The following is a 26,308-nucleotide window of genomic DNA, read 5'->3' on the forward strand; positions in this document are numbered from 1 at the left end:
TATTGTGCGTCCCGAAAAAAGACATTAGAAGTTCATTTCTTGCGCCAGACGTGACCTGTAATGTCTACCCTAGCTAGCATTCGTACTGATGTGCGCAAGTATGGGCTGCTCAAAGCTACTAAGAGACCTAATGCTGAAGAGAAACAGAACAATGAAAGGCCCTGTCCTTCCTGTGTCGTCGTTGTGACGGGTCACCAACACGCATGGTGTTGATTTTCGACAGTCCTGGACAGGTGCTGGCTTTCTTTTGGAGATTATATGGAAGATGAAGAGAACTGGGATGGAAACCAACAAGTTTGTATTTCTTCCGCTGACCTGGAAATAACTGTCGGTGCCTCGTTTTCTACCGTCGACTTCCTGAACGGCAAAAAGACTGATTGGAGGACTGCAGTTTGCGTCATAGTCATTGAACTTATCCTTCAGTGACTAGAAGAGTTTTCCGCTCTTTCTAATCACTCAAATCAATTCTTCGTTTCCGAATTGGCGATTATTCAAGCCTAGCTCGAGCTCTTCTTCTCAGCGTGATCGATGTCCCAGACATAGCCCTAACTTTTCTGATGGTTCGAAGGAAACCACTATTTGTGAAAGGCTTCTACAGCAGGACCAGGGAGAACCACGAGACGAAAAGTATCACTGAGTGATGGGGGTGGCGATGAGATCGAACTCGATACCGGCGGCCTAGTGTGGGACCAGTTTAAACCCAAATGAGTATACCTGGACTTAAATCAATCGGGTGGGGAGGGTAACGATAATGTCCTTGAGCTGACAAGAGGACAGAGGACGATGGGGCAAACTGATGCTCGTTCAATACTATCTCTTGTTTGTCTCTTGATAAGTTGAAGCTCGTTCAGGAAATGATGATGGAGGTCTCATTGCTCTGCACAGCCAGAGTAGCATCCACATTTCCTGACCTCATGACGCTATGACCATTGCCAGTGTGGTTATAGACAAGCCGGCGTTGTTCGACCTCTTCAACGTGGGCTTCTCTATCAAACTCATAATCTAACGACCTGATACACAGCTGGAAGCTGCTCTCGTTTGGTACCCAACTGAAGAAAGAATAGGAACAGGTGGACCACTACAATAAACCCATAAATATGAGATAAGATCAACGTCCCTACAACTTACCGACAACCTATAAGGGGTTGATGGGCATGGAATTAGACCAAGGGACTTTATACAGGTTAGCAGAACTCCCAACCTACAACGCTACAACATCTGAATAAAGCTTATCAACTTTACATTAGGGGTATATTCCACATCCTACGGGGCATATGAGGTACCTACTGAGATCATCGACGCCTTCGAAGCCGTTAAATTAGAATGGTAATATATCAATCAGGACCTTTCATAACGCGAAACCCATAGCAAAGGCAAACTCAATGCGAAGCTAAGCCGCTCTGGAAGTTCGACGGCTTATTGTCGGGCGAAGTCAAAGATAGACGTTATCGTGGACGGGTAATCTCCTGTCGACACAGGTACCACACTAGATGACGCTCTCGTAACAGAAATGGTTCTGCTTCTGGATAATGGCAGCGGATTCACGTCCACATATAATCTCACAATCCAGAATATTGATAGTTCCATCACATGCTGAACTACAGAATCGCGACTAAAGCAGTGTGTTCATCTATGGCCTGGAGCTTTTATGACGCTGTTTCGGTGACGGTCTAGCTAGGCTGAGTATCATAGACTGCACTGTACCTACAGGGCCAGATCGATTAAATTTGCCTTTTATGCTTGAGGAATTATCCTGCTTTCATCGGGAGCAAAAAGATAGGCTCTGTCTGGTATTTCACGCAGTTATATGAGACTATGGCGAGATATAAAGTACGGCTGCTTGCATGGTTGATGCATAGAAAGTAGAGAATGAGAGGTTGAACAGATATAGTTTCGTTCTTTTATCTTTGATAATGATAGTAGCATATTAGTGTAACATACTGGAAATTTCCTTTCGATCGAAAGTAACTTAGCTAGAGTAGTCATGTTGATAGAATATCACCTTGCTAGTTGGTTCCATCAACTGGGCCACAGATCAGGTGACTACCTGACTGCCTTGGTGGTTTGGCAAATCCCCGTTTGGACTAGCCAAGGGTCCTGAACTAGGAATTATCCCTGTTGTTTTGTTTATTGATCAGATGACGAGGATTTGGTGGTGGTGGTAGCTGCAAGGTAGTACAGGAGGCCTACCAAGTTGGGCGAAGGGGATTCTGTTTTAAAGAGTAACTACTGTTACGAGTTATCTTGTTCTACAAACAAGGGTAGGAAGCAAGTTTATTTGTTATCACATTCTGATCTTGTAGATACGTTCCTGAACTAAACTAGAACTCAAAGTAAACCAACTACACCATACAAAAGCACATGTGCGTTAGACAGGCAGCTCGATATCCAAACGCCCAATTTCATCCTAAATGGAAACAGGAAGGCAACTATACACAATGTGCAATCGAAAGACAGTGTTCCTGTAGAAAGAAGTAGGGTTGATTATTATCCTTCAGGTAGATAAATGCCACCACGCGTAACCGAAACTTTTCCATATCGTGGTATTCGGGGCATATTAGTGTCATACTGGCTTCATATGATGCTGAAAGTGTCATGTCATATCATGTCGTGATCATCAAAGAGTGTAAGCAGGGTAGTGAGATGGTGAAAGGAGGGTTAAATGTAAGTCCTGTAGCGACTGGCACATTGATTGGCGAACCAAGGTAATGTATTACCGAAGACGCGCCACCCATGTAATCTTGAGGCACCTGATAACCGGAGTGTCTTGTTTATGCCCCGTCCTCTTCGCTGATGCGAATGGCACCCTCGTTACCCAGACCGTGGGACCAGAATCCGTCAACATTGAGAGTACTAATTAGCAGTTAGTTTGGTGCTAGGTTTCAAAGAGATCAGCAGTTGACACGTACATTCCAGGAGCGCCGTCGTGGGCAATAAGCAGCCAGTAACCGAGTATACCCTGCGAGAAAATATCGTAGATGGCGAAGAGGATGGTCTCGACGTCGACGTTGATCTTGAGAGCCAAAGCTCCAGCGGCGAGGGCACTGGTCCATGTCAGTACACCTTTGTATGTATTTTGAGCTAGAAGGAACTTACACTGGGTACAGGAGCTTGACAAACAACATGACACCCGACAGAGTTCCGAAGAACCGCTTGGTCTGAACATCCTTGTTGCTGGCTGCCCGGCTTCCATGGACACTGATATGGTAGACCGTTGTGAGGTATCCAATTGCGCTGATAGTGAACCAGACCCATCTGCGCGAGGAATGGCCAGCATAGGTACCCAGAATACCCGAGCCCAGCATGATAAAGTCGGCCGCGATGGCGATGAGCAGGTGAGCTCCAGGCAGACCAGAGAGCAGCGACAAGCTGATGAGGCCCAAAGGCTCAGTCAAGAACCAGAGGACATAGCGGAGCCAGAGGATCTGGCGGTAGTATTCCTGCGTGGTGTTGGGGACGTGCTTGTTGTGCTCCTTGAGAATGTCGAGCTTCCAATCCATGCCTTGTCCAGTCGCCAGAGCAAGGTAGACAATAAAGGAGATGGTGCTGGCGAGAGCAACAATAACATGGAACACACGTTTATTCTAACCAGACTGAGGTTAGTTGCTTGTCTTGTGATATCATCGCGATAGCTTGGGAACATACGATAGGAACCCGAGCACCTAGAACGTAGAACACGAGAGAGGAGATACCCATGAGCACAGTGACCACCCTGTGTAACTCAATATTAGCTATACTCGTCACATCTCCGTCCACAACGGTCTTACCATAGTGTCCGTTTCCCAGTGTCATGGAGCACCTGGAAGATAGGATCACTGCCGGGAACGACGGTGGGAATGGGCGCCACCGAGGAGGTGGGCGATGGCTCAGGCCAAGGGAGAGTTGGAGTCGCCTTGATGAAGGACTCGATCATGTTGATGGATTTCAACAGAACTATCGACACTGATGATGGTGTAGAGACAGTCCGATGCGAAAGGATATTGCGGGGGGAAAGGAGCGTATATGAGGGGGATCGACTGGGTATTTAACGGGAATCGGGTGAGCCGAGATGCAGGCTGGCCATGATCCAGTGAAGAAAAGAGGAGCAACGATTGGGATTCTCCGTTCCCCAGCGACCAGCGTCATGCTGACCTCGATGTTGTCGTCATTGAGATTCGAGAGCGGCGGAGAACCAATCACGGCGGATGCGACCGCGGGCTTGAGGGGGAACCGTGTAACCGGGGGGGAATTGGTGCCGTGTCCATGTTTGTCTGGAACTTGGAAAGCTGGCTGGTCAGCAGTGGTTGCATGATACGAATGCGTCTCCGCTTGGTGAAGATGGGGAAGATGGGAAGATGGGAAGATGGAATGGAAAGCTGGGAAGCTCCACTGACATTGCCGCTCCCCGCGACATGACGCCATCCCTAACTCGGTCATGACTCAGCTACAAGGTACGGTTTCATCCACCTACAGTACAATGTTAGTCAATTTAGTGATAATACACATATTCATCATTCGACAACAGTATAATATAATACCATTGTAAATACAATGTAGATGACTAACGAGAGAAGAAAGAAGGTACAAAGAAGACAGCTACTACTCCGTAGTCACTCGTGGATAGTGCCCAGTTGAACATGGTAGTTCCTTGATCTCCAAGAAAGTCACCGAATCTTCTATCAGACGAGCTGGTGTACACAATACTTACTTTACATCAATTGGTTTCAGATATGCATAGTTAATGTCCAGCAAGGTAGATCTTAGCGTGTATCATATCATGCCTTCCCATTCCGATCTCACAGCTTCCACACAATCCCCGTTACTGCCACATCCTTATGCCACACCAACTCCCCCCTTGATCTTGACAGTCTTCTTAAATCTGATATGCTATTATGATCGTTTAAATCTCCGGTCCCTTTACACACAGACATCTCTGCTGTCTCCATTTGCACCGGGCTTAAACCCCAAATCTCATGATTCTCCTCGATTTTCTTCGAGGCCACTTTTTCCTGATAGCACCGTCCTGAGGGAAAGACACCGCCATGGCTCCTGGTCCGATGATTCGGAACTCCACGCCCGACGCACGGAACCTTCCCTGCAATTCCAGTAGACGGGCATCGATGATCGGGTCTGCTTCCATCATTCGATAGTTGGACCAATGACCCAGGGTACACTTTATACATCCTTGGCCGGGTGCTTGCTCTCTGACGGCGTACCGAAGATAGAGCGTCTTGAGCACAGGGACGGTCTCCGAAAGGTGTACCACCAGGTTTTCGAGTTCACAGCACAAGGCCCACGAGGACTGGATCAAGCAATCATCAATATAGAGATGTTGCAGCGAGCGTGGAAGCACCTCCCGAAGAGGTATGCTAGGGTTGTAGGACCCTTTCCCGACAAATGGCAGCAAGTTACCCCACCGTATATGGACAGTTTGGAGATTAGGGAATCCGGTCAACTTCCCGAAGAAGATAGGCGTTGGGTTTTCGGCATCCTGCTCAGTCAGGTCGCTCAGGAAAGTTAAATTCAAATGATGCAACGAAGATTGAGATTGTTGTAAAGGCTGGTACAGGTGCGAGTGATCCAGGTAATCGTGCGTGTGATTATCCCCCCAGTCCCCCAATTCGAGGGTAAATGACTGCAGCTTTGGGCACCTTTCCAGCAGACGAGAAAGATTAGGTAGGCCATCAGTGGATGCCAGGAGATCCAGATGGGTCAATGGGAGGACCGAGTCACTGGGCATGTCAAATTGAGTTCGATCACACGCGTTATGCACGTAAAGCTTTCGCAGCGATGGAATTCGGAGATAAGGGATCAACCTCTTCAAGGGAATTGCGCTTTCAGTATGCCTCCATTCCCGCAGATTTGGACCGTCGGCCAACAAGACGTGCTTTAGGTGCGTTAGAATCCCCAGTTTTGGGTTACTTGCCCAATGAATAACCCGTTCAAAGTGGACGGAACACTTGACTAGCATATTATCCTCCAAGATACAATACTGATCCCACTCTTCGGGTAATTCAATGATGAATCTCTCAAGATTTTTGACTTGCACCATGAGCAAGGCCAGCCAGGCATCTTCATATCGTTGGGCCTTAATCCAAATCTCGCGTTCAGGATCATCTTTGAGGTCTTGGCGCCACGCTCGGAATCTGCGGCGATATTTGCGCTTAGCATCTCCGAAGGGCAGCATAAATGGGAGGAATTTTTCTTCCCCAGGTGGCTTCAGCGGAGGTCGATGTTTCCACTTTTCCTCGCCATAGCTAGGGTAAAGCTCCAGGGAGCGGATCAAGGGAGCGAGGGTTGGATTCTCAAGCAGAGCTATTGTAAACCGACGCACAGGGAGATACTCGCTCCAACGGAAGCGACCATAATTGGCGTCAATATAATCGTTCAGGGGAAGCACGACATGTTGGTATAGGTGGGGAATAAATAGGGAGTACCAATCCTTGCAAACCAGCACTAGTTGCGCATAATCCTGCCTCGTGAGGAGGGGAACAATTTGGAGAATAAGCTCCCCGGGCAGGTCGTCGAGTCTCATTCTCAATGTGCGACGCGATCGTTGATACAAGGCTGCTAAGTTGTGTAGCCTGGGAAGATGGTTTAACCACCTCGACCGGCGCTAGTCAAGGTTCTATCACCAAGCAAAACCCTACATACACTTAGACTAACTATACAGCAGACAGACTAGCGTCCCTTAGCCGATATTATCGGCTACCGGGAATGAGTGGCTCAAGATACGTGACCAGAAAAAGAAACATGGAGCCAGAGAAAGAATAATAAGATAATCTTAAATTATATAACTATTACTATTTATATATCTTTCTAGACACGAGACCCTGAGATATCATAATATTATTTTAATTATTTAAATAATAAGCTATGATATATATCTTATCTTTAAATTTACTTAGTAAGATAGATTATACAGCAGAATTCCTAATAATTAATAATATTAAGGAATTTAATTAGTTTATTTACAGGATTCTCCGTGCTATCTATATATATAAGTTTTAGTAAGCCTTCTTTATAATAATCTCTAATAAATAATAAGTAATTATTAATTTATTAATTATTTAAGACAAAAGATCAGATTCTCTATAAATAATAATATATTAACTAAGTTAGTAAAAACTAGAATTATATTTAGAATAATAAGATTAAGTACTTATATAAACTTCTTAATTTAAAAAATTTTTTTAATAACTTTATTAAATATAATATACTCTACTAGAATTAATAAATTTATAATAATTATCTACTTCTTACTACTTTAAAATACTAAGAAACCTGTATAAAAAATTATATAAGATTCTGTAGATTTTCTATTTATATAATTCTGAAAAATAATATTAATATAAATTTCTAATATTATTTAATAATTTAAAGCGAGTATCAGATTAAAATAATTATTTATTAAATAATATAAAAGATTTTTTATTATTATAATATTAAATAATAAAGATACATGACTTTAGTACTAAAAATAAAAGATAATATATATTATATCTAGTTATATTTATATATTTAACTAATTTAATTAATTTAATAATTATATATAATATTTAATATTCTTTTAATTAAAACTCAGGTTCTCCGGGCGGTGGTTCTAATAATTAAAATTTATTAATATATATTAAAATAAAGATTTATTTATTTAATATAAAACTAACAGGTCTTTTGTATAAAAATATTAATTAAAAATTATTATTCTAATTTATTAATTTTTAATTAATATATTATTTAAAAATTATACTAGAGATCCCAGATACTTAATTTTAAAATATTAAAATATATTATTATAAATATTATTAATTTCTATAATAGTTCAGTCAGTAATAATAAAATTATTAATATAAATAATAATAATTATAAATCTGTAAAAATAAATTTATAAATCTTTTATAATTAGTTTAAATTCTATTTTTTAGAATTATTAATTAAATTTTTTATTTTAAAAATAATTTATCTGTCATAAGCTATACAATACTTATTAAAAAAAATAAATATAATCTAAATTCTATTCAAATCCTGTAGATTAATATTTATAGATTTTATAATTATTAATTATATTATATAAAAAAGTAATTATAATATTAATTTACTTTTATTCTAGCTTATAGATAGCTATTATAATCAGTATTATTTTAATTAATAATTTAGAAATAATTAAAATATATATTATATTAAAGTCCTTTTTTAACTTTTAATAATTTCTGTATATAATTTATTATATTTTAAAATAAATAATATAATTATTAATATTTTTTTTTTAAAATATAAATTTATTTATCAGGAAGTATATAAGCACCCTATTATTTTATAAAAAAAAATTATTTTATAAATTTTTATATTAAATAAATTCTAGATCTCTACAGCTATGATCTCATATTAAAAATCTATATAAAATAATTTTATTATTACTTTATAAAATAAAAAAATTATAATATTAATAATCCTTAATTTTAGTTTAATAATTAAATATATTTAATTATTTTTATACTATTTCAGGGGGACCTCTTTTATTATTTATAATAAAATATATTATTATATATCTTTAGAGGAACTCTAGGATTTATTATATATTAATTTTTAATTTATTATAAAAAATATAGAAACTTGACTCAGGACTTAACCCTTTATATATATTAATAAAATTATTTAAAATATTAAAATATATAGAAAATAAGATATTATAAATTATTATTTAGAATATTCTAAACCTTTACTAAATAAAATAATAATTTATTTATTAAATAAATAATTTTATTTTTTCTATTTTTACAGGGGCTCCGGTACTAAATATAAAAATTAACTAAAATTTAATAATATTAATTAGAAATATTAATCTTACTTATACAGAGCTTATAATACTAAAAATAAATAGAATTAAATAGATATTCTAGCCAGTCCCAATAATTTACCTGAAAATATAATTATTATAGATTTAGATTAATTAATATCTATTAATTTAAAGCTATCTATTTCTATAAAATTATTTAAAATATTTAATAAAAATACTAGAGCCTCTGGTTAACTCTATTATAATAAGAAATATATAATAATAATTAAAAATTAATCTTTCTATCTAATATATTTCTATATAATTATTAATTTATATTTTTTAAATAATTATATTCAGAATATCCAGAAAACAGTTAATATTTTTAATATTAAAGATAAGATTTATACTCAGTCTTATATTAATAATTCTAGTATTACTGGCGTGGCCGGTAGAGTCTATAAAATTAAGATTTTTAAAACTAGAATTATAAATAAGATTTATAATTTAGTAATCTTCTACTTATCTTATTATATAAATAAATAATAATAGTAGATTCTATTTTTTATAAGCTGTATAAGTTTTAAAATATTTTTTATAAAAATAATCTAGTCTGGTTTATCTTTATTATTCTTATATATTTTTAATTTAATAAATCTTATATTCTAGAAATAATAGATTTAATTACTCTCTGGAATCCAGACTTTAAAAATATAATTATAATTATTTTTATATCTAACTAAGTATTTAATATTTATATAATTTATTATCTTCATAAACTGTATTTATTTAATTTATAATATATAAATATAAATATAATATTCATACACCCATAGATAGTTAAAAAGAAGTTTTAAATTAAGAATTCTATAATATTTATATTATTTTTAAATTAAAGATTTTCCGTTTGAGTTATTAGCATAAGAAAATCAGTTAATTATTATATTTATAATTATAAATAATTAGAGTTTATATAATAAGCCAGTATCTATAATTATAATACAGACTGTTTAATTAATATAGCTATTATATTATTTAAAAAGATTATTAACTTCTAAAATATAAAATAAAATAATAGTAACTTAAATATTTTCTTATTTAATTTATTTCTTAAAATCTTAGAACTCTCTGTCTTTATTAATTTTTTAATTTTATATATTATATTCTGTCATATTCTTATATTATCTATTAAAATTAATAAGATTTTATATTATATTAAATTTTAATTAAAGAAATCTAATTTCCAGTTACTAAGTTATAGAATTAATTATAATTAATATATAAAGATATCTACTATAATCTATTAATTTTATAATTTATAGATTTATAATCTATAAATCTATTAGATCAGCTAAAATAATAATTAAAATATAAAAAATTTAATATTTTAACTTAATTCAAAGACATGTATTAAAATTAAAACTTAAAAATTCTTTTATCTAAATTATTTTATATATTATAATTATTATTTTCAGTCTAGAAGTTCCTGTATATTCTAATTATCTATATAATAAATATAAATCTACTTTAACTATTATAGCTTAAATACCTGTATCCTTAATAATCTTAATAAAAAAATATTATATTTTATATTAAAATAAATAATAATCTTATATATAATAATCTTCCAGATTATTTAATCTAAATATAATTAATATTTATATATTTTCTTAATCTGATCCTGGCTCAGGATACTAAACTATATATTTAAATTATAATATACTTAATTTTTAATTATTATAACTTAACTATATCTAATATTTATTTTAATTAATATTATTTTAACTCCAGTAGCCTATCTTTATTTAATATAAGAAATCTTATATTTATATAATCTCTTATCAGAACAGAAGTCTTGATAATTAATAAATTATATAAAATTTAAAATTATATATTAACTAGTTTCAATATTCTATAATTATTTAGATTTTATAATTAATCTAGATATATTTATCATTATACTAGAAAATTAAAAAATATTATTATAATTAATAATAATATTAGATTAAACAGGTAACTCTGGATAGAAAAACTAATTATTTATTTTAATTATTAAAAAATTTAATATAATTATAGTCTAGATTTAATTTACCTGTCAACTATATTAATAAGTAAAGATTTCTAATTATAAGTATTATTTTTTTTATTATTTAATTAATATTAAGTATATATATATTAAGATATTATACAGGTATTATATATAATAAGAATAAAGTCTTTTTATATATACAGACAAGAATACAAGTTATTATCTAATTTATTTATTCTAATTAATCTCTGCAGAAAGCCAGTGTTCATAATTTTTAAGAATATTAATTAGTTTATTATTCTAATTTTAATTATTTGGCTTGTAATTATCCTGTTATATAATACTAGTACTTAATAAACTTATTATCATGCTTATAGAGATATTATTTATCTTAACCACTATTTTAGCTTTCTCAGAAACTTCAATATATAAATCATAGAATTAGATATTAGTAAATATATTATTATTATAATTATCTAGTTATTTTTTAATTATATTATATTATTCTAGCATATCAGTATATATATTTATAAATAATATAATTACTATAAAATATATTAGATAATCACAAAGTAGTTATTAAATAAAATTAAAAATTTTTTTAAAATTATTAATATATTAAAAAATATTTAAGTACTGGACACATCATATCTTATAAAATTTAAATATTATTATTTTATATTTATTAAATTTTTTATCTAGAATTATCTTTTATATCTTATTAAATATTTTATCTATGTAGTAATTCCTTATATTTTTACTTTAAAATTTTATTAAGATATCCTATAAAATCTGATTAATTAATTAAAAAAAAATAAAAATACTCTAGTCTTTTTATAATTAATAATTTAAATTTATAGCTATTAGTCAGAATATTAATATATTAATTATAAATATATAATATAAAATCTATAGCTTGTTATATACCTTAAATTATTAGATTTTAAAATCTTCTTTTCTTATCAGATAATTTTAAAAATCTAATAAAATATTAAATAATATTACAGTCAGGCATCTTCTATTTTAATATATTTAATTTTAAATAATAAATAATATATATATATCTGCTAGCAGCAATAAATTACCCTTAATTAAGATTATTTTATATTAGTTCAGAAATCCTTAGTTTATTCTAAACATATCTTAGTACTAGATAGTTATCTAACTAATTAAAATTAGTTTAGATTTAGTAATTCTCGATAAAAATTAATGAAAATTAATGAATTTTGATAAAATTTTAATATATCTAATTAATTTTTTATAAGCTTCCAGACTCATAACCTATCAGCTACCAGAAATAAGTAGCTCGAGATACATGACCAGAAGAAGAAACATAGAGCCAGAGAGAGAATGATGAGGTAGCCTCAGGTCACGTGACCACCACCATTCACAGATATTACATATTCACTAGACAAAGACCGGCTGTTACTTGGTGCGCTAGAATGGTCATCACATGGCGCCACATCCAAACAATGAGATAGGCAGATAGTAGTATCTTGGATGCGCTAAACTTGCTATCTGGTCTACTAATACCTCAAGGGCAGGCCATATATTACCAGTATCTCCCGTTGATAAGGAATAGCTCTGGCGCGGCAATATCCGGGGCTTAACAGCTGGGTCATCGGGCCTCATGACTTCGGCGAGTTGTATCATTGATTTCGGTTGACCCAATATATAATCTACGGATCTTGATCCGGCATTGCTCAGGCCACGCACTTTATGTTTACACCACGCCCCAAGCTGTTCCGTGCCACCAAGCGGAGAGACAGTCGCTAGTAGTTGATCGATTTTCGCAGGGATCCTACCATGTACTACAGATGCCGCTAATGCTGGCGAGCCAGGGAAACCTAACCCAGATCTATGCTATTTGTTACTATTATAATATACATGCAGCACTAGCTTGTACGATTCCAATGCTAACAAGGAACTGACCACTCAGCTCGATGCATCCAACTCCTGCACCACCTCCTCGCACCGCCCACACACCGTCTCCTCCGCCGCCTCTGTCTCGGGCACCACATACCGCCAGCAGCGCGGACACTTGCTCGCCTGCGGGGTATACACATATACCGTGCCTGTCCCCCCGCTCGGCAGCTCGTACACCTCACTATACTGCCACTCCGCATTGCGGATGTCCTCCGGGATCGGCTCCTCGTGCGCCCCGAAACTGACCGACGAGACAACAAACACATCAGGCAGTTCGGACTGGAGGCGCGCGAAGACCGATTCGCTTGTAGCGTCCTTGGGAAGAACAATGTGGACGAACGATTGCAGGGAAGAGCCCATCTGCTTCTGACCGCGGGCCTTTTCCTGGATTGCCTTGACGACTGAGTTGACGGCCACGATGTCCTGGTAGTCTGCTTCCAGAGCCTGGTTCTGCCATTCGGAGGCGGGCGCGGAAACAATCCGTTTGAGCGGATGCTCGCAGTGTGTCTTGATGGCCTCGGGCGTGTGCTCCCAGGTCTCCTCTACCAATAACGGAGTGATCGGGGCCAGGACTTCTTGGAGGTGGTGGTAAATGTGGAACAAAGTCGTCTGGGCAGCCCGTCTGCTGCTGCTGTTCTCTGCGTAGGTGTAAAGACGGTCCTTGATAGCTTCCATGTAAAATGCAGAGAACTCAAGATTAGCCCAGCGGTTGATGGCATTCACGGCTTTGTAGAATTCAAAGTTTTCGCAGGCCTTCTGGCAGGCCACGACTGTGTCAGACAGATGTTTCAGAGCAATGCGATCCACCTGCTGCAGCTGGTCATAAGGGAGACGATCCTCCGGACGGAAGTCGGACAAGGCACCCAACAACAACTTGAACGTCACACGGTACTTGTGCAAACTTGTGTTGACTGTCTGGAGAACTTGCTTGCCAATCACAACATCCCGCGTGTAGTCGCTGCTCGCAACCCACATCCGCAGAGCATCCGGACCAAGCGCGTCGTAGACAGGTGCCTGGTTCTCAGCCTGTTTCTTCCCCTTGCCTTTCCTCGGCTTGAGGGGCGGCAAGAGCGTGCCGTCCATGATCGATTCCGGCTGGATCACGTTGCCGATCGATTTGCTCATCTTGCGTCCCTCCTCGTCCAGGGTGAACCCGTGAGTGACGAGGTTCTTGAACGGCGCGCGAGGGGAAGCAGTCTGTCCGGAAGCGAGCTGGTGGGCAATGAAGGTGAGAAGGCCGGACTGGAACCATCCACGGTGTTGGTCAGTGCCCTCCAGGTAGACGTCTGCGGGATATCCGCCGTCACGGTAGGGCAGGTCGATCTCGGTCCAGCTGGTGCCACTGTCGAACCACACGTCCATGGTGTCGGTTCCGCGTCTGTAACCGGGTCCAGAGGCATCTCGGAGAGCTGGTGGGATCCAAGCCTCGTCGTTGGCATCATCTGTCCACCATGCGTCAATGCCACGCTCTTCGATGACGTTCATGATGTGGGACACGCTATCCTTGGTGAGCAGGGCATCGCCGGTGCCGCGGTGGTAGAGCGCCGGGATGGGAACACCCCAGGCGCGTTGACGCGAGATACACCATTCGCTGCGGTTCTTGACGAAGTTCTCCAGTCGCTGTCTTCCGGCGGTGGGCACGAAGTTCACATCTTCCAATGCAGTCATGGCGCTGCCACGGATGTCGGCTACGTCGGCGAACCATTGCTCTGTGGCGCGGATGATGATGGGAAGCTTCGACCGCCAGTCGTAGGGATACTTGTGCTCGTACCGGTGCTTGGTGATCAGCAGGCCTTTAGATTCGACGTATTCGAGAACAGCGGCATTTCCGTCACCTAGAACGCTCTTTCCGCTGAGCCTCGTCGGGTCACTGGGCATGGCCTTGTCGGTGAATTTGCCGTTGTCGTCCACAGGAGCGAATGCGGGGATACCTCGGGATAAGCAGGCTTCGTAGTCCTCCATACCGTGGCCTGGGGCGCAATGAACAAGACCGGACCCAGAGTCGGCGGTGACAAAGTCCGCGGCGATGATGGGTTGCGGCTCCGCATCGGGTCCCTTGAACAGAGATCGGTAGGTAGTTTGGTCAGCGAGCTTCGATCCAGGGATAGCCGGTACAATGACCGACAGATCCTCCTTCAGGATGCCCTCGAGATATTCCAGTCGAGACTGTGCGATGAGAAGATAGCCCTGCGTATCCGAGTCGACGATGGTGTAATCCAAAGACGGGTGAACCGAGATAGCCGCGTTTGCCGGGAGTGTCCAGGGAGTCGTAGTCCAAATCACAGCGCTGATTTCCTTATCCTTGAGCAGGGGGTCCTGTGCCAGATGCTCCGGGATGCTAGCAAGAGGGTATTTCACCAAAGCAGCCGTTGAGACATGATCTTCCTTGTATTCCAGTTCAGCCTCCGCCAGTGCCGTACCAGTCGACGGCGACCAGTAAACCGGCTTGAACCTCCGATAAATCAATCCCTTATCGACCATTTCGCGAAAAACACCAAGTTGTCTCTTCTCGAACGCTTTATCCATAGTTTTCCAATGGTTCTCCCAATCCGCCATGACCGCGAAGCTCCGGAATCCCTTCATCTGCGCCTTGACTGTCCGATCAGCCAATTTGCGCGCAGCCTTGCGTACCAACGCTGCACTAACGGGCCCATTGTATTCCTGTCCCTGTAGTTCCTTTTGCGCTTCCAGCGCCTTCAGCTCTATCGGCAAGCCGTGACAGTCCCATCCCGGTACGTATCGTATCCGCTTTCCCAGACCGAGCTGCACACGACAAATAATGTCTTTTAGTACTTTGTTGAGTGCATGGCCAATGTGAAGTTCGCCGTTTGCGTATGGCGGTCCATCGTGTAGGACGAACGGCTGGCTGGCTGGTCGTTCACGCTGTTGCCAGGCGTAGAGGTCGTCGGTGCATCGCTGCAGGTATTTTGTCCGATCGGCCGGCGTCACGCGTGCAGGGAACGTCGATTTCGGGAGCTTGAGCGTCGACGACCAGGACCGAGCGAGCGTCCGTGGCAGGTCCGGCATACTACCGCTGTATCATATCCCACTGTGTGAGTTTGGGGGGATTGGGCGAGAGGGTGGGTGGTGACTCTGGTTGGGGAGCGGAGATTCAAATAATGTCCACCCATCTCCGATGCGGCCGCAAAAGGCGTGTATTTGTATTACGGTAAGTTACGCAGTCTACCAATAACAACCATTATATAATGGGGGGACTGTCATCCAATACGGAAGCCAATATTAGATACACATAGTAAACCCGAAAAGCAACCTCTCCATATAACAACGTTGGCTTGAATTAGTACAATATTTCTATCGATGTATGCAATATCCATGACTCTGATGCTTGCCAGAAGACACCAACCCAAAACTCCGGCCCACCCTTGCGAGGAACGATCAGGTTAATAGATAGTCAAGCAGCTCACCGCGCCATTCTTCATCACTTCGAACAACAGACCAGGGAATCCGAAGAGCTCCGTATTGCCTAGTCCGCCGTCATGCGCGTCGTGGCCCGCCCTCTGCCCTTTGCCTGTGCTCTCTTCCCATCCACCGAGAAATTCGACGCTGCTCTCTGGGCTGTCGCCCCACCCTCGGTTCAAAACCATGGGCCGCTGTAGAGCCCGCTCCTCCGCAGGGCTCGCATAAGATCCCCTCCAGGTTGACCTGAGACGCTCTGACACCTCTTCATAACGAGTCTCGGAAGTAACAAAATCATCAGGCGAACTGAAAATGATCCTCCACCGGCTGCGGCGATGACGATTGAAAGGGTATGAACCAGGCACATTTCCATGTAGAATGATCTTGGTCACAACTAACTGCGAATTGGGTGGGGGTGGAGTGGGGTCTCTCTGGTCAGATTCTGGGAAGGCTGGGCCGGGCGTGGTGGGATAGGAGATGAATGCATCAAAGCCATGGTGGAAGTAGTTGAAAAAGCATTCTGACGGTAGCGACGAAGGATCCGATGCGTTTGGTTGGAAGAGTTCATCGTCTGAATCATCAGACACGCTGTTGTTTGAAGATTGATCGATGTCAGTAACATCTATTCCTCTGCCTGGAGAAGAGCCCATGTGAAGAGCATCCTCGCCACCGCTACGGCCGGCGGCTCGATGAATAGCTATTCTCCGATCATGTTTACGGTAGATGGCATCTGGTGGCCCGAACTCGGCCACTAGGTCCTGAGGAGTGGTTTCTGACAGCGAGATAAGTGCGGGTGGGCTTGATCTTCGCACCACCTCGATCTTGCCGGCGCCAAGTATGAGAAACTCTTCGATCTCGTCTGGAACAGATTCTCGGCTCTTACTTGCCAACGCCGGCGAGCGCGGGAATTGTGGTTGCTGTGTGAATAGTTTGTTTCGAGATTCGGGCCAAGATGAGCCCTGGAAAATGGCCATAGACGTTGCTGGCAAGGCTGCTGAGGAGGAGAGCAGTGCTACAAAGTCACACTGATCGGACCATGCCGAGTTCTGCAGTGGGAAGGAGAATGCGACACCAGGGTACGATAGCACATACGTGCCGTATGGCGACTGAGGGCTATCAGGTGGTATATACTCTCCAGGATAAGATGGTCCAAAGAGACGGTTGTAGACATGGCGAAAGTTGGGGCCTTGCTGTGTCACGGACTGTTCCCCCGGCTTCACACCTTTCAGTACTTCCTGGTTCTTATAAACAAGTGCAATCTTGGAGAAGTCCAGCACCTCGATCAAGCGAAGTCGCTGGTCAGGTCCATCAAAGCGTAGACGAAGACCGCTCGATGGAAGTTGCAAGGTTACAGGCTTGTTCAGGGGCTCTGCAGAGGAGTACGCAACATCAATAGCGGGGTATATCTGGGGATGGGCCTTGACGCGGCTTAGGACATTGTGAAGGGAGGCTCCGAGAGCTATGCAACACCGATTAGCCATGCCCAAGAGTAATGTAGTGACTCAACATGCTTATGAATCCCAACCCTTTCCCAGGGTAGATCTGAGCCTGCGGCGAAGGTCTGGAGGAAGTCATGTTGGGTTACGGCCGATTCTCATACTGCGGCGGCCGGCTGAGGAGGCGGTGGGTGTTAGTAGTCGGTAGTATATATATGTCAAGAGTACAGTATGCTGGATGGACAAAGCACCATCCCGTAGCTTAGATTTACAAAAGAGCAGCGCCTTAAGCTGAATCAAGCTGATGCTTTGGAACACTGAACACTGTCAAAGAAGAGTTGCGATAGTCAGGAGGAGAGAAGCCGTGGGGGGAAGGCGATGAACGCATAGGATCGATCATGTGAGAGGGGGGAATGACGGGGCCGGCACGTGGGCGGTGTGGCCGGTTTGTTTACGTTTTCCGTTTTGAGAATCCCGCATCAACATCGGTAAATACTCCAACCTCGACCTCCTTATCCGACATCCCCCACAGTCGCCGCCAATTTTGTCGCCTTATGTTGATCAATTAATCTGTGATTTTGCGGCATCATTGCTCACTGCATTGAAGCGACACGATACCTGTTACTCTTTTTTCTATAGTCCACTATGGCCGGCCCACAACGGCCTGCCTCTGGGCTGCCAACAAGACGTACGACAACTACAGCTACACGCCCAGCAACACGCCCATCGACGCGACGAGCGGGGTCAACGGTGCCCTCTTCGACCAGAGCCAACTCTCCAGCAGTTACTGCGAAAGCGCCCCCTAGTAGCTCGCGCGCGGTGAAATCGCCGACCGAATCATCCACCACCAGTCTTATTGCGAAGCGCAAAGAAAGAGACTATGAACGTGAAATCAACGAAGACACCAGTATCCACGTTGTGGTAAGATGCCGCGGCCGCAATGACAGGGAGATCCAGGAAAAGAGCGGAGTCGTCGTCTCAACTCCTGAAGGAGTAAAAGGCAAATGCGTTGAATTATCCATGGGCCCAAATGCCTTGTCCAACAAAGCCTACACATTTGACAAGGTCTTCTCAGCAGCTGCCGATCAGGTGACTGTGTATGAAGATGTTGTGTTACCTATTGTTAACGAAATGCTTGCTGGATACAATTGCACAATCTTCGCTTACGGACAGACGGGAACCGGAAAGACTTACACAATGTCAGGCGACATGACGGATACCCTGGGCATACTATCAGACAATGCTGGTATTATCCCGCGTGTGCTCTACTCACTCTTCCACAAGCTCCAAGAAACAGAGAGCACGGTGAAGTGTTCCTTCATCGAACTATACAATGAAGAGCTTCGCGATCTGCTAGCGTACGAGGATAACTCGAAACTCAAAATCTATGAAAACGAGTCGAAGAAGGGCCATGGAAGCACGCTTGTTCAGGGTATGGAGGAAACATTTATCGACTCAGCGTCAGCTGGAATAAAGCTGCTCCAGGAGGGAAGTCACAAGCGGCAAGTAGCAGCAACAAAATGCAACGACCTGAGTTCCCGGAGTCACACTGTCTTCACTATCACCGTCCTTACGAAACGAATTACAGAGTCCGGCGACGAGCATATCAGCCACGGAAAGCTGAATCTGGTCGATTTGGCTGGTAGTGAGAATATCCAGCGCAGCGGCGCTGAAAACAAGCGTGCGACCGAAGCTGGTCTAATCAACAAGAGTTTGCTCACTTTGGGTCGTGTGATCAACGCCTTGGTCGACAAGAGCCCCCATATCCCATACCGGGAATCCAAGCTTACCCGCCTGCTGCAAGACTCTCTCGGAGGACGTACAAAGACATGCATCATTGCTACGGTCTCACCTTCCCGCAGTAACCTGGAGGAAACTATTTCCACACTGGATTATGCATTCAGAGCGAAGAATATTCGCAACAAGCCACAGATCAACTCAACGATGCCGAAGAAGACGCTCATTCGTGAATTCACAGCAGAGATTGAAAAGTTGAAGGGAGAGCTTATTGCTACGCGACACCGAAATGGCGTGTATATGAGCGTCGATTCCTGGGAAGAGATGCATATGGAGAGCGAATCACGAAGGATCGTCAATGAGGAACAGCGTGCAAAGATTGAGTCCATGGAATCGAGCTTGCGACACAAGGTTCAGGAGCTTTTCACGCTCACCAGCAATTTCAATGATCTGAAGAAGGACAATGAAGAAACACGTGCTGCTCTTGCTAATACCAATGATGTGCTCGAGCAAACTGAGATTGTTCTCAAGGACACCAAAGCTCAGCTTGAGGAAGAGGAAATGCTGCGCAAAGCGCATGAGGAGACAGAAACAAAACTTCGCGATATCGGCGCAGGTCTTCTATCTACTTTGGATACGACGGTGGAAGACATCAGTGGCCTGCACGCCAAGATACAACGCAAGACTGACCTGGATGCCACCAACAAGCGGGCCTGGCAGGTGTCTACTGCGGAAGTGTCCAATGTCACTACGGTGATTGATTCCAAGGTTGAGGCGTTCCAGGAGCAACATTCCGAGCTTGTGGAGGCTATGTCCGAAAAGATTAACGAGTTTGTCACACGTGAACTCGGCAATATCGAATCGAACCAATCGCAATTGCTTCAGTCTGCAGGTCTCTTCGATAAGGCGGAACGTGAGGCGAATTCTCAGACCACGGGCGCCCATGATGAGATGAACGAAGTCCTCGAAGAGATTAAGGATCTACGCGAGGAAGTTAAGCGCAAGGTTGGCGAAGGATTGAATGGTCTCTCAGCTGCAGCTGCTCGCATTTCCAAGGAGGTTATCGGCGAGTTCTCCGAGTTCCACGCTCAACTGCATTCTTCTTACAGTGCTCTTGGCAAGGATTTGAAGACCGTGTTCGAGGATATGGTCACGCATCTCAATGGGCAAAAAGCAGAGATCAATAAGTTGCGATTGGAGCTCCAGGAGGCTAATACCAAGGCGGTTGAGGCCAACCGCAGGGCGTCTTCACACTTGGCACAGACCCTGGAGGAAGAAAGTGCCAATGCTGAAGCTGAGCGTGATCTTTTGATGTCGCAGATGAAGGCTTTGATTGAAGAGTCCCGCCAGAGGCAATTTGGCCGCTTGAAGGGTAGAGTGGAGACAATGCGCACGGATCTAACATCTTCTGGAGACTTCCTGGAGCACGCCACTGCGCAGTATGACCGCCATGTTGACGAATGGGTGTTCAAGTCGGAACAGTTTGCAAAGGATGTCACTGCCTCAAAAGACGACATCAGGTCAAGGATGCAAAGTGACTGGGAGGTAGGTTTTGCTTTCTGGATACTTGTGCCCCCGTATGCTAATATTGTAGGTCTTCGATCAACGCAATGCTTCTATCCAAAAGGTTACCGAGTCGGTCCACGAGGAGACGGTCCGTATTGTTGATGCTCAGGTGAACAACATGAGCAAACAAATGGAAGCACTGGATGATTTCGTCGCCAAGGCTCGCTCGCAGAATGGCCGTTACCGTGACGCCCATCTTTCAAGCCTGCAGAACATGTCATCCAATGTCCACCAGTCATATGATTCTGTAAACACACAGTTCACAGAGCTTGGTGGCCGTCTAAGTGAGCTACAAGAGGGTGCAATCCAGCAACAACTCAACCTGCAAGAGTCGACGATGCCACTGTCAGATGAAGTCCGCAAACCATTGACCGATCTTCGGGAGAACATCAGGAACCGAGCCTTCGAGGAATATGTCTCCACTGGCGTAACTCCCAGGAAGCGCGCCTACGACTATCCTTCTGACCTACCGCGGACTGAAGGCCATGATTGCTTGAAAACCCGGATGAGAACGTCCAGACAGTTCACAGCACTGCCATTCAGCGGCGAAGATCAGCTTCCCACCCTCGACAGCTCTCCTGGAACTCCCCCATCCAAAGGGTTCGTTTTCAACGACACCTCGGACGAGGTAGGATCTTTACCACCCAAAACCGCGGTTACTCCTTCCAACACGGGCCTTAGGGAAGTCGATGCAAACGTCGTAAAACCGCGCGCATCTAGCGCTGGAGATCGCAAATCATCTACTGCCGGCACGGAAACCCCTCGGACTGCTATGGACCTCACACCGGAAACCGAGGACACCGACCAACCGCCTGCGAAAAGACGCTGCTCCAATCTCACCTCTACAGATAGCAAGCTCTCGCAGAAGAAGCTGACGAGGAAGATGGCTGGGATGCTGGAGGGGCCGGAAAACGTTCCTCCTCCTTCCAGCGCTAGAAGGCTGAGAAACCAGCCCTTCAACTAGTGTCACGTGCTTGACTCTTCTTTTGTTTTGCATTGTGCATGAATATTCAAATGTCTCGCTTGGTGGTGGCAGGCGTTATGGGATACCCTAATACCCTGGGATTTGTCCATTTTGAAGAACGACAGCTTGTTTGATATCGTACTTTGACTGGATGTTTGGAGACGGACACTGACTGGGTGCTTGTTTTGGATGCGGAATGGGTGATTCTTTGAAACTTTGCAATATGGTGTTTGGGAGTTTGTGTTACCATTGTTTCTGGTATAGATACCTCGTCTGCTACAACAGAGATTAGCCAATTGTGGCTGTTTGAATGCGTCATAATTTCTGCTCAACACTAGACCATAGGATGTAGTATGTAGCATGGTGGGTGCCTATAAGCAGTGTATATAAAGTTTGCTACACTGCATGGTTCCATTGACCAGTCCGGACATCTACACTTGCCACCTCAACTTTCTGCAGACTGTCCCTCATTCTCCCCACCACCCTCAACACGAGTCTCGGCTTCGATCGGCTCCTCAGTGTTATCCGCAGGAGCACCCTCGACATCCCCTTCATGCAGTCCTACATCACCCTCCACTTCCTCTTCCGCATCATCCATCTGCTCCTCCGCACCAATGACTTGCCTCAGCTCCGATAACCGCTTCGCGAACTGATCCATCATATCCTCCAACCGCTGACTACTCCTCTCTCTATCTTTATCCTTCCCCGGCATATTCATAGGCAGTCCTGCCGTACCCTTAATCTTAAGCATCAGACTCCCGTTCGGCGGCTGTCCCCCAGACGAGTTATTGCTATTATTATTCTCAAAGGTAGGCGCCGAAACCAGTTGCGTGTTCAAAACCTGCCATGCTGGGGATAAACTGTGTGCGGAGGTCACGGTGTATTTATGCGCCGATGATTGCTGTTGCTGTTGCTGTTGTTGTGGAAGCGGAGGTCCTGTTCCTTGGGCTTCGTGAGCGCTGGCCGCGCCGCCGCCGTCGGTGTTTGGGACTGTCGTCTCGGGATGTGTACCATCTGGCGAGGCGTAGTCTATATCGAGGATCACGTAGTTATCGCGGACACCTGGGATAGGGTCCGGAAGGAGGGACTCCTTCCTCTGGTGGGCGTATTCATCGTCTTCCGGGTATGTGCCTTGTTCACCACCTTCTTGACGATTGTGGTCCTGTGTATGTTTGGATTTACCCTTTCCGTTGGCTGCGAAAAGGTCGGGCTCGGATTCTAGGGCGCGTAGGGCCGCTTCGGTCACGATGTCTGTGTCATCGTCGGAGAAGATGTAGTGTACTGTGGGGTGGTGGTATTCGGAGGAGTTGGCGTCCTCGATTAAGGTGAAGAAGGGTTGGAAGGTGGTGTGCGATGGTGTGGTTGTTGATGTCTCGTGGGGTTTTTCATGCTCGGTAGGGGCGTGCACTTGTGGGACTGGAGCTGGTGCAGGTGCAGCTTCGTGGGAGTCGTGCTCCTCCGGAATGTCGGTGACTTGTTGGGCGGTGCCGGGCCGGTCGATGATGCTCTGGGGGCGAGATCCTGAGGTTCGGCGGACTGATTGACGGGAGGGTGAGGAGGATAAGGAAGATGGGGAGGTGTGTTTGGGAAGAGACATGTCTGGGGGGAGCTACATGGTTAGAATGGAGTGATAGAGAGGGAGGATGGGAAGTGAGAGCGTGGCAGGGCCAGTACCTGAGATAATATTAAGTACTAACTTATCTGGGGAACCACTTTAGTCTTAGTCTTACTCTTACCAGGAAGTTGACTTGCCGCATTCGTCGTGGATCATCTGCTGCCTTATCGATAGCGTCAGGTGACCCGATCGGCGGTAAACAGAGTTGTTTATTGTGCACGGATGTTGGAGTACCTGTGCTCAAGAATATATATATAGACAAATAGTAGTATAACAATAGCTCTATGCTAGAAGAGAGTACAGTCGCAGGGTATCATAATTTGCAAGGAGCCACCAACGCCTTCAACAGTCCACTTAGGTTGTCGAGTACTAAGGTTGCTATTCATCTTCCTCGTCGTTTTGCTTCCATTCGAATTCTGCAGCTAGATTAGCAGTCATACTTAAATGCAGGGGTATGAATGACATACTCTGTCTGCACATCGGACAGAGTCCCTTGGAGGACTCTTGTTGAATCCAGGTCATGAGGCAGTGCTGGGTTGGCTAATGTTAGTGTTTCGTCTTCACGATGAGAACATCAAGATCCACAATCGCACCATATGAAAGGAGTGACCACACTTTCCCAGCACTGTGAAAATTTCCCGGTTAATAACTATGCAGTGTGAAAAAGGGAGTACTGTTGACATACATAGCGAGCAGTCATCACCTGGGAATTTACATGTCGGACATGTGCCATCGAACTGAACCCGACAAATACCACATACTTCATCGTCGGGCATATCCCAGCGCCAAGTAGCAACGGCGTTCCACTCTTTAATGGTGACCTTCATGGCTGAGGATGATTGATTGGATCGCAATGGGGGGATCTCGTTTAGTGTCGGGAGGAAGGGGAGGTTAAGGGAAGGAGTGGTTGGAAGGGAAGTGGACCGGGCGATAAGCGGACAGCCTTTACCCGAATTCACATGGCCACCTCCGCATTTGCGAGGAGAAAGACGGACTGATAGCGAAGCTCTCCCGTCATTGTCCATTGATCTTGCGCTTCCCACACTATTCCTCTTCCTTTCCTTCCCCCCCTCATTCATCTTTCCGGACCTGCAGGTGGGTTAATCAGACACCACGGTCTGAGCGGAATGTAAATAATCCTTGAACAATTTCTCTCATAATTACTGCATCTGCGCCCCCCCGCCTCGCAACATGGCGTTTGTAACTCTTCGGAATTCCATCCCTTCACCGACTCGCTTATTTCGGTCCACCATGTCCACGGTAAATCAATGTCGCCAGTTCTCTTTCAACTCATATTTGATCACCCCCAAGGAACTTGATTCTGCCCTCAAGAAGAACCCGCGCACGAAAATCTCCACCTCTCCTCGTGTGGTACCGCTATGCGCAGCCTGGTTCATGCCGAACGACCCCGAGGGTCGCAAAGGAATTGACATCTTCCGCAAGCATCGCATCCCCGAGGCTCGCTTCTTTGACCTAGACGGAGTCAAGGACCATGACTCGCCCTACCCGCACATGCTTCCTACCGCCGAAACGTTTGCCGAAGCAATGAGTGAGCTTGGCATTCGCCGCGACGACGAGGTGGTGGTCTACGACACTGAGGAGCTGGGCATCTTCAGCGCTCCCCGCGTCGGATGGACTCTTCGGGTCTTTGGACACCCTCGAGTTCATCTACTCAATAACTACAGGCTGTGGGTTCGCGAAGGATACCCGACGGAGACGGGTGAGCCCTCCCAGCCGGAGCGGACCAACTACCCCGTACCTACGTATGATTCGAAACTCGTGATCCCTTACCGGGAGCTGAAGGAGATCGCCAAGGAGCATAGAAAGGAGGGCGCAAAGGAAGTGGAGATCCTGGACGCACGCTCGTACGGCCGCTGGGCGGGAACCGATCCTGAGCCACGTCCGGGCCTGTCGTCGGGCCATATTCCTGGCTCTCAAAGCTTAGCTTTTCAACAACTGCTGGACCCGGAGACCAAGACTTATCTTCCGGGGCCAGAGCTACGCAAGATCTTTGAAGGCAAGGATATTGATGAGTCCAAGTCCATCATCAGCTCTTGTGGCACCGGTGTGACAGCGACTATCATTGAGACGGCACTAGGCGAAGCGGAGTTCGGAGAGCCCAACCTACGGAGGGTATACGATGGCAGCTGGACGTAAGTTCTTTTCCGATCCCTGACTTTCTACAAAGGTTCGGTGGCTGACAATGGTGACAGTGAGTGGGCACAACGTGTCAAGCCCGAGGAGGGTCTCATCAAGAAGGCAACGTAGAGACGGGAGAAAGGACAGCTGACGTTGGTTTGAAGGCGAGGAGATTGGATTGGCCTGATGATCGTCGGGTCTTGTATGACATAGCGTTTCCCCCTCCATCTCGATTCCAGCAACCGCAATTATACCATACCCGATAGAGATCGAACCATCTAGAAGTACGCGGGAAATCCCAAATAAGATAAGCGTGTAGCGATGAGTAAAGGTGATGATAACACCCGGGCGGCCATTGAGTCACTGGGGTATGGTAGGGGCGTGTTATGAGGGGAACAATAGTGGAGGAGAATATATGATGATGACAGGAAAATCGGTCGAATCCGTTTGGCGCTTAGTCAGGCCCCAGGCGAATCCCGCGGCTTTCAGTTGATCCGCTGATGGATTCATTCCTCGCTCACCATCTCGCCTCGATTCTTTTCCATCCACGATCGCTGATTTAAGACCCAAAATGCTGCAGATGATCTTCCCTAGTGAGCGAGGTTTTCATTGTAAGTCATTCATTCCTTCAATCTGGCTTCTGGCTGGCGGTCGGGCTGTGAATGGCCATGGTTCTGGTCCTCGAACCAGCGCCCCCACATTCCCAGGCCTCCGCCTCCATTAA

General features: G+C 43.6%; 8 protein-coding genes across 8 annotated transcripts; 2 read left to right on the plus strand and 6 right to left on the minus strand.

Moving 5' to 3' along the window:
• Positions 1 to 2,771: 2,771 nt before the first annotated feature.
• AKAW2_81103A (opsin family protein) lies at positions 2,772 to 3,913 on the minus strand (the record flags this gene model as incomplete). The annotated part of the gene is made up of 5 exons (XM_041682197.1): positions 2,772 to 2,853; positions 2,910 to 3,044; positions 3,097 to 3,584; positions 3,646 to 3,712; positions 3,768 to 3,913. The coding sequence occupies 5 exons, from the start codon at positions 3,911 to 3,913 to the stop codon at positions 2,772 to 2,774; spliced, it is 918 nt and encodes a 305-aa protein (XP_041549064.1).
• Positions 3,914 to 4,936: 1,023 nt separating this feature from the next.
• AKAW2_81104A (F-box protein) lies at positions 4,937 to 6,514 on the minus strand (the record flags this gene model as incomplete). The annotated part of the gene is made up of 1 exon (XM_041682198.1): positions 4,937 to 6,514. One exon carries the CDS (start codon positions 6,512 to 6,514, stop codon positions 4,937 to 4,939), a length of 1,578 nt encoding a protein of 525 aa, XP_041549065.1.
• Positions 6,515 to 12,719: 6,205 nt separating this feature from the next.
• On the minus strand, positions 12,720 to 15,989 carry ISM1 (isoleucine--tRNA ligase ISM1; the record flags this gene model as incomplete). The annotated part of the gene is made up of 2 exons (XM_041682199.1): positions 12,720 to 15,744; positions 15,982 to 15,989. The coding sequence occupies 2 exons, from the start codon at positions 15,987 to 15,989 to the stop codon at positions 12,720 to 12,722; spliced, it is 3,033 nt and encodes a 1,010-aa protein (XP_041549066.1).
• Positions 15,990 to 16,111: 122 nt separating this feature from the next.
• AKAW2_81106A (UPF0183 domain protein) lies at positions 16,112 to 17,702 on the minus strand (the record flags this gene model as incomplete). The annotated part of the gene is made up of 2 exons (XM_041682201.1): positions 16,112 to 17,586; positions 17,639 to 17,702. The coding sequence occupies 2 exons, from the start codon at positions 17,700 to 17,702 to the stop codon at positions 16,112 to 16,114; spliced, it is 1,539 nt and encodes a 512-aa protein (XP_041549067.1).
• A 506-nt stretch (positions 17,703 to 18,208) lies between these two features.
• Positions 18,209 to 21,830, plus strand: CIN8 (putative kinesin family protein (BimC); the record flags this gene model as incomplete). Its single annotated transcript, XM_041682202.1, has 2 exons — positions 18,209 to 20,845; positions 20,895 to 21,830. The coding sequence occupies 2 exons, from the start codon at positions 18,209 to 18,211 to the stop codon at positions 21,828 to 21,830; spliced, it is 3,573 nt and encodes a 1,190-aa protein (XP_041549068.1).
• A 445-nt stretch (positions 21,831 to 22,275) lies between these two features.
• APC11_1 (uncharacterized protein) lies at positions 22,276 to 23,427 on the minus strand (the record flags this gene model as incomplete). The annotated part of the gene is made up of 1 exon (XM_041682203.1): positions 22,276 to 23,427. One exon carries the CDS (start codon positions 23,425 to 23,427, stop codon positions 22,276 to 22,278), a length of 1,152 nt encoding a protein of 383 aa, XP_041549069.1.
• Positions 23,428 to 24,005: 578 nt separating this feature from the next.
• On the minus strand, positions 24,006 to 24,524 carry APC11_2 (anaphase promoting complex subunit 11; the record flags this gene model as incomplete). Its single annotated transcript, XM_041682204.1, has 2 exons — positions 24,006 to 24,070; positions 24,131 to 24,524. 2 exons carry the CDS (start codon positions 24,522 to 24,524, stop codon positions 24,006 to 24,008), a joined length of 459 nt encoding a protein of 152 aa, XP_041549070.1.
• A 172-nt stretch (positions 24,525 to 24,696) lies between these two features.
• Positions 24,697 to 25,713, plus strand: AKAW2_81110S (sulfurtransferase; the record flags this gene model as incomplete). The annotated part of the gene is made up of 2 exons (XM_041682205.1): positions 24,697 to 25,598; positions 25,659 to 25,713. 2 exons carry the CDS (start codon positions 24,697 to 24,699, stop codon positions 25,711 to 25,713), a joined length of 957 nt encoding a protein of 318 aa, XP_041549071.1.
• Between the last annotated feature and the right edge of the window lie 595 nt (positions 25,714 to 26,308).

Source organism: Aspergillus luchuensis, chromosome 8, assembly GCF_016861625.1.
Source record: "Aspergillus luchuensis IFO 4308 DNA, chromosome 8, nearly complete sequence".
In the NCBI taxonomy this organism is placed as follows: domain Eukaryota; kingdom Fungi; phylum Ascomycota; class Eurotiomycetes; order Eurotiales; family Aspergillaceae; genus Aspergillus; species Aspergillus luchuensis.